The 6,570-nt window shown below is 47.7% G+C and overlaps 1 protein-coding gene across 2 annotated transcripts; it reads left to right on the top strand.

Moving 5' to 3' along the window:
• Positions 1-937: 937 nt before the first annotated feature.
• On the top strand, positions 938-6,512 carry SIKE1 (suppressor of IKBKE 1). 2 transcript variants are annotated; one of them, XM_062605696.1, is made up of 5 exons: positions 938-1,207; positions 1,280-1,385; positions 2,324-2,466; positions 4,590-4,703; positions 5,083-6,512. In XM_062605696.1, the coding sequence occupies exons 1-5, from the start codon at positions 1,049-1,051 to the stop codon at positions 5,170-5,172; spliced, it is 612 nt and encodes a 203-aa protein (XP_062461680.1). In that variant the 5' UTR covers positions 938-1,048; the 3' UTR covers positions 5,173-6,512. The 2 variants fall into 2 exon arrangements, with proteins under 2 accessions (XP_062461680.1, XP_062461679.1); XM_062605695.1 differs by having other exon boundaries at positions 1,277-1,385.
• The last annotated feature ends 58 nt before the right edge of the window (positions 6,513-6,570 follow it).

Here is a 6,570-nt window from a genome sequence, read left to right as displayed (position 1 = left end):
GCGCTGTCTAAGGCAGGAGTGGAGAAGATAACAGCACCCTGGGTCAGGGACACAGAATCACAGAATCAACCAGGTTGGAAAAGCCCTTTAAGCTCATCCAGTCCAACCATTCCCCAGCACTGCCAAGGCCATCACTAACCCATGGCACTTAACGGCCTCGTCTCCACGGTGTGTGAACACTTGCAGGGATGGTGACTCCAGTGCTGCCTGGGCAGCCTGTTCCAATGCCTGAGCACCGTCTGGGGAAGAAACTGTTCCTAATATCCAGCCTAAACATCCCCTGGTGCACCTTGAGGCCGTTTCCTCTTGTCCCATCCCTTGTTCCTTGGAAGCAGAGCCCAGCTCCTCCTGGCTCCATCCTTCTGTCAGGCAGTTGTAGGCAGCGACCAGGTCCCCCGAGCCTTCTCTTCTCCAGACTGAATCCCCCAGGTCCTTCAGCCCTTCCCCATCACACTTGTGCTCCAGGCCCTGCACCAGCTCCGTTGCCCTTCTCTGGCCCCGCTCCAGCACCTCAATGTCTCTCTTGAAGTGAGGGGCCCAGAGCTGAACACAGGATTCGAGGTGCGGCCTCACCAGTGCTCAGTGCAGGGAGACAATCACTGCCCTGGCTCTGCTGCCACTCTGGTGGTGATACAGGCCAGGATGCTGGGGCTTCTTGGCTGCCTGGGCACGCTGCTCTCCCATCGCGCTGGCGCGAACCGGAGCCGCTCCGCCCGGGCACCTCCGGCAGCACCGCCGCTGGGAGCGCGCATCGCCCGCGCCTCAGCGCTCTGGGGCGGAGAGAACGCAGGGCTGAGCTTCCGCCGACACGGTCGCGGGCGTCGACGGGGGTCCGATGGCGCTGCAGCGCCCGCCCTCCTCCTGAGAGGCAGCCCGCAGCAGTAAAGAGCGCGGCGGCCCGAGCTCCACGTCAAGGGTCCGGCCCGGCACTGGGCCCTGGACCCGAACCCGGACCCACACACGGACCCGCCGCCTAACCGGGGGCGGAAGCGGCGGGGTCGCGCGCTGCCGGTCATGAGGCGGGCGCGGGGCTGAGGAGCCGGTCGCCATGAACTGCACCATCGAGAAGATCCTGACAGACGCGCGGACGCTGCTGGAGCGGCTGAAGGAGCACGACACCGCGGCCGAGTCGCTCATCGACCAGTCCGCCGTCCTGCACCAGCGAGTGGCCGCCATGAGAGAGGCGGGCGCGGCGTGGGCCGAGAAGGTGAGCCCGGTGTGGCGGGCGGCGGTGGGGTGGCTGCGGGGCGGCACGGGCTGATCGCCGTGTCTTCAGCAGGGCCAGGGCACCGCGGCGGAGCGGACCGACTTGTCCCGGCTGCGGCCTCACGCGCTCCTGTCTCAGGAGAACACGCAGATACGCGACCTGCAGCGGGAGAACAGGGGTGAGTGCGGTGGCACCGGGGGCTGAGATGTGCCGGGACCCGGGGGGGGGGGTATCGGGAAGGGGTGTTTGGAGCTCCCGGGGCCGTTGGGTGGTGCGCTGGGGTGTGATGTGTGGCGGGGCCTGCCGAGGGGACCGGGGAGCGCGTCTGTTCGGCCTTCTGCCAGGGCCGCTGGGTGCCCCAGGAGGTAGCAGGAGGTGATCCTGCCCCTCTGCTCTCGTGAGACCCCACTGAGTGCAGTTCTGGTGTTCTCAACATAAGGACATGGAGCAACTCCAGAGGAGGCCGCGAGGATGCTCAGGGGCTGGAGCGCCTCCTGTACGGAGCCCGGCTGAGAACACTGGGGCTGTTCAGCCTGGAGAAGCTGCGTGGAGACCTCAGAGCAGCTCCCGGTGTCTGAAGGGGACTGCAAGGATGCTGGACAGGGACTCTTCATCAGGGACTGTAGTGATAGGACAAGGGATAATGGGTTCAGACTTAAATAGGGGAGATTTAGGTTAGATATAAGGAAGTTCTTCCTTGTGAGGGTAGTGAGGCACTGGCACAGGGTGCCCAAAGAAGTGATGAATGCCCCAGCTCTGGCAGCATTCAAGGCCAAGTTGGACAGGGCCTCAGGCCACATGGTCTTGTGGAAGGTGTCCCTGCTTGTGGCAGGGGATTGGAAGGGGATTATCGTAAGGCCCTTTCCAACTCAAACTGTTCTGTGATTCTGTGTTTCTATGCCTTGGAAGTGGGAACTGCTGTTGAGATGGCCCCTTGGTCTGCTAATGGCTCCAGACAGCCGGTGGCCACAGGCCCGAGCCCTGGGGCTGCACTGGGAAGGGGAGTGATGGGATAGCACCAAGGAGGGGAGCAGCTGGTACGGGGAAACGGCAACGGCTGACATGGCTATGGAAAATGGCTTGTAGTTCGTGGCAATGAAATGCAGTGCTTTGCAGAGCTGTGGATCTCGCTGGAGGAACACCAGGATGCACTGGAGCTTATCATGAGCAAATACAGAAAGCAGATGTTACAGCTGTTGCAAGGGAGAAAAAGTGAAGATGCTGAACCAGCCTTGAACGTTCACCAGGCTAATTCTTTGGTAAGGTGGGATGGGGTCAGAAGAGGGCTCAAGACACCTGTTCCCTGTCTCTTGCTTTTGTACAACATTTGTTTCCATCCAGGGAACATCTCTGCTACAAAAGACATTTTCTGAAACTCCTGTCTCTCTTTGCTGGTATTTTTTTCTATATTCCTTTTCCAGGGATAGAGATTCCAACTGTTAATGGTTGTAACAGTTATCACAGAGGACACTGAAAAGCACAGCCCTTTTGCAGCTGGGGTGAAGGCTTATTCTTTATGCACTAGGTCCTAAATTCCCTGTGTTAAGCGTAATGCACATGATTCTCTACAATAAAATCAAAGGCATCAGAGTTGTTACTGTTCAGGAATTTTAACAGAGGGAGAAGATCCTTCTAAATCTCTGTGAGCTGCAGTGTGTTTTATTCTTAAGAGACCATCACTCCCAAATGTTTTTAAATCTGCATACTCAGTGGCCTAAAAGTTCCCCTTCATCAGTGACTTCAGACCTCTGAGCTGTGGCTGCTGAAAAATGCTGCCTATTTTATGTTTAGGCATCTAGTAATAACATTAAATCCCCATTTAAGCTTATGATTTCAGTTAAGCATTTGTTAAGATGCATTTTTATGTGATTAGAGAATAGCAAGCTGGTTAAAGCTAGTGACATATCATATCTTGTGGGGTTTTAATCGGTATTGGAGCTAACCTAACTCTGCACATGTGTTTTCCACCGATACGTGGCAACTTGTTCTCTAGTTTGTGTCACTTAGGTCTTCTGCAGTAGCTAGCTCAGCAGTGTCTTGCTTCCAATGCTTGCTTAGGGGCATGAATTGCTCTGTTTATCAAGTCCTAACATTTGTACAAAGCTTCCATCATTATTCTCTGTCACTGCTTTTGTTTCACTGGGGAAAAATCTTCTGTACTTCAGATTAAATCCATGAATTTTTCTCCAGCACTTGGAAAACAGTAACAACCTTTTAATGTCTTTTTAAGAGCTAAATTCTTGCTGTAACCGTCTTTCCGTTTAGGGAAAAACAAAGTAATTCTTTCTTCCCAGATTAAGTAATCCAAGGTTTTCTTGTTCCTCCAGATGTCTTTTAGATGCTCTAATCTGTTTACATATTTCCCGAATCATGGAATTTAAAACTGAATTCTTTGCTCTGGTGATATATTTATCTTCCAGAGGCAGTAGAATAACTACTGATGCTTAGAGGAAAAAGCCTCTGTCCTGTCACTTTATCTGGTATTCCCCAAAGGGCTTTGTGATAACCTTATATTTTTGTTGCGTTAAAATGCTTCAGAAATTCCAAGTTCTTAGACAGGGCTTGGAGCAAACTGCTCTAGTGGAAGGTGCCCCTGCCCGTGGCAGGGGATTGGAACTGGATGAGCTTTAAGGTCCATTCAACCCAAACCACTCTGTGACTCTATGATTCTTGCCACTTAACAGCATTTTTGTGTTTGCACATTTGAGTTCCTCTCTGAATACTGTATTTGGAAACAGAACACTCTCCAAACAGGATTTGTTGCTACATAATCAGTACCTCTTAGAACTTTTCAATGCTCTTTATATGTGTGTTTCTGAGCTTCAACAAATTCCATCTCCCAAAGGATTAGAGCTGTGTCTAGATGTGTTCTGTACAGACTGCCTCAGGAAGCTCTAGTCTGACATGGTTTACTTTCCTTGCTTGGCATCCTGCTGAAATGAAGCTGTTTACTTCACAGTTACTTAGTCATGAAACTCATTTGCCTTTATGGTCGGTGTTCTTAATTCAGTCAGGCTTTTCTAACAAAGCAATAGGAAATTTGCTGCATACTAAACTCTGTTCACATGAACCTGAATCTGTTGCCCCCAGTCCCTGTCACACTTGAAATTATTTCCTTCTTGGTAAGTAAAGATGCTTTATCTTGCTGTCTGATGTAATTCTCTTCGCTGTTTTCACTAATGACTCATGATGAAAAGGTACATGTTCATCTTTAAATATTATACCAGTTAGAAAGGGTTGCAGGTGCTTGGGAGGAAAGGATTAAAATTCAAAACAGGGAAATAATAAAAAATCAAGAAAATGAAAGTAATGGATTTAGAAGGGAAAAATTGCTGCTGCTTTTGCCTGAACATATTGAATATATTGCTTTTACGTCTTTCAGGAAATTGAAAGTCAAATAGACAGAATATGTGAGATGGGAGAGGTGATGAGAAAAGCTGTTCAAGTCGATGATGATCAGTTCTTTAAAGTTCAGGAGAAACTAGCTCAATTGGAGGTAAGAACAAATACAACTACTAAGGATCGAGCTTTGGGAGTGCCTAAACTCACTCTGGACTTGCATGTGTCAAGGATTTATAGCAATCAAAACGTTGGGGGTGGGGGTCAGGAAATGCAAAACACGATCTGTTAATTTTCAGGTTCTTAATGACTGTATTATGTATATTATGTCTACGCACATGTACACATGCACACATGTAGCCAGAAGCAAAATATTAGCTGTAAATGATGTAGTTCCTCTCTTGCTAGCACTGCCTTAATGCTTATGTTACAAAATCAGTTTAATTTACCTGTGGAGGAGCGGATTATTGAAAGATGATTGTCCTTTAATTGTGAATTAGCTCATTTCTATTTCAGCAAAAATATTGATTTTGCAGCTTGAAAACAAAGAGCTGCGTGAACTATTGTCAATCAGCAAAGAATCTTTTGAGGTGGGGAGAGAAGATCTGCCTGACTGTGAAGTTTAGGTCACAAAATAACCTTATCTCCAAACCTTGACTTCAGAAACTTGTGAAACTACCCTGCAAGGAGGGGGTTTGGTTTGTTCTTTCAGGTGTTTCTTTGTATGTTTGTTCTGTCTTTCAAAGTGTGGGGTTTTTTTTCTCTGCATTTTGATGAAATTACATACCGTTGATGTCAAAGGCTTTGCATTGCTGCTCCGTCTTAGTAATCGCACCATGCAGATGCTTAACTATGAAGTATTTGATTTGTACTCTTGAGTGATAGTTTATTTCCTCTCCTGTTTGTATTTTTAATGAGCTTTAGTTAATAATTCCAGCTGTGCAGATGGCACTTAGATCCACCTTGCCATTAGATAGAGAAGATAATATAGTTGTGATTATTTTGTTTGATAGAAGGAATAAGAGATTGTTCAAACCCGATGCAAATGGTAGTAACACGTTTTGCCCTGCCTGCACAAAGCAGGCGTGCAGAGCTTTTCTTTGGCTCTGAAGAGCTGACACTCAGTATTTGCCTGGGTTCACACTGTTACTTGGACAGCTGCTTAGAAGCAGGTCAACAGAACAGCAGATAGCCAAGAGAGCACTTTAGTAACTCCTCTAAGGAGCATTCTTTACCTTGTTTTAGGGGTGAAAAGCAGAGGGGACAGCTCTTTCTGACACCTGTGCATTTCTGAAGGACATTTATCCAATTAATTTTGGTTGTACATGTAGCCCTGTTCCAGCTTTACCAGTGCTCCAAGTCACATGTGTACTGGCTGGCTGTGAGCTCAAGGCGTGTGCTCTAACCCTGCACAAGCATAGGGCTTTCACATCAAAGCTCTTCAGCCTCCCACTGCTTTGGACTTCAGGAAGACTGTATAATTCTGCCTCAAAACTGAACCAAAACTAACCATATAGACAGGTTTTTAGTGTTACCTGACAGGTAAGTCTAGTACCATATGTTACATAGTTATGACAGAATAATCCTGTATTGAGTGAAGTTATAGTTGTGTTATTGTAGGAATGTATCAGTATTGTGATGTTTTTAATGACATTTTTATATAAAGACTCGTCTTTCTTACCTGTGGTCAAAGAATAATCCTCCAAGAACAGTAAATATCTTGTTTCCAATATTAGTTTAATTTTTTATGCTACTTTTCCCCAGTGAGAATTTTGATAGATGCAGAAGGTGATTTATGTTCCTGTTCTTATTAAGAGACATTTTCTTGCAAAACTTTGGAATATCCAGCAAGATTGTTTGGTAGATCTAAGGGATTTCTGTACAGGAGTAATCTTGTATATAATCCGTTTCTATTAGAAATTGTTGAAGAGGGAATAAAAGACCCCAGTGGACAGTCTTTTCTCAAGTGTGGTGTGCTTTGTGAATCCGTCTGCTCTGCATGTACCCAAGCTGTTCGCCCCCTA

Source organism: Pezoporus occidentalis, unplaced genomic scaffold (assembly GCF_034315485.1).
Source record: "Pezoporus occidentalis ecotype Australia unplaced genomic scaffold, CSIRO_AGI_Poc_V1 ctg92, whole genome shotgun sequence".
Taxonomy (NCBI): Eukaryota; Metazoa; Chordata; class Aves; order Psittaciformes; family Psittacidae; genus Pezoporus; species Pezoporus occidentalis.
Note: the sequence above shows the minus strand (reverse complement) of the source record. Positions and strands in the feature narration are given on the sequence as shown.

What these genes read in the sequence shown, in the direction of transcription:
- SIKE1 (XM_062605695.1), top strand. Translation starts at nt 1,049, where the DNA reads ATGAACTGCACCATCGAGAAGATCCTGACAGACGCGCGGACGCTGCTG. An exon ending in CCTGCAGCGGGAGAACAGGG is followed by an intron (nt 1,386 to 2,323) that starts GTGAGTGCGGTG and finishes AGTGCTTTGCAG; the next exon opens with AGCTGTGGATCTCGCTGGAG. An exon ending in AGAAACTAGCTCAATTGGAG is followed by an intron (nt 4,704 to 5,082) that starts GTAAGAACAAAT and finishes TTGATTTTGCAG; the next exon opens with CTTGAAAACAAAGAGCTGCG.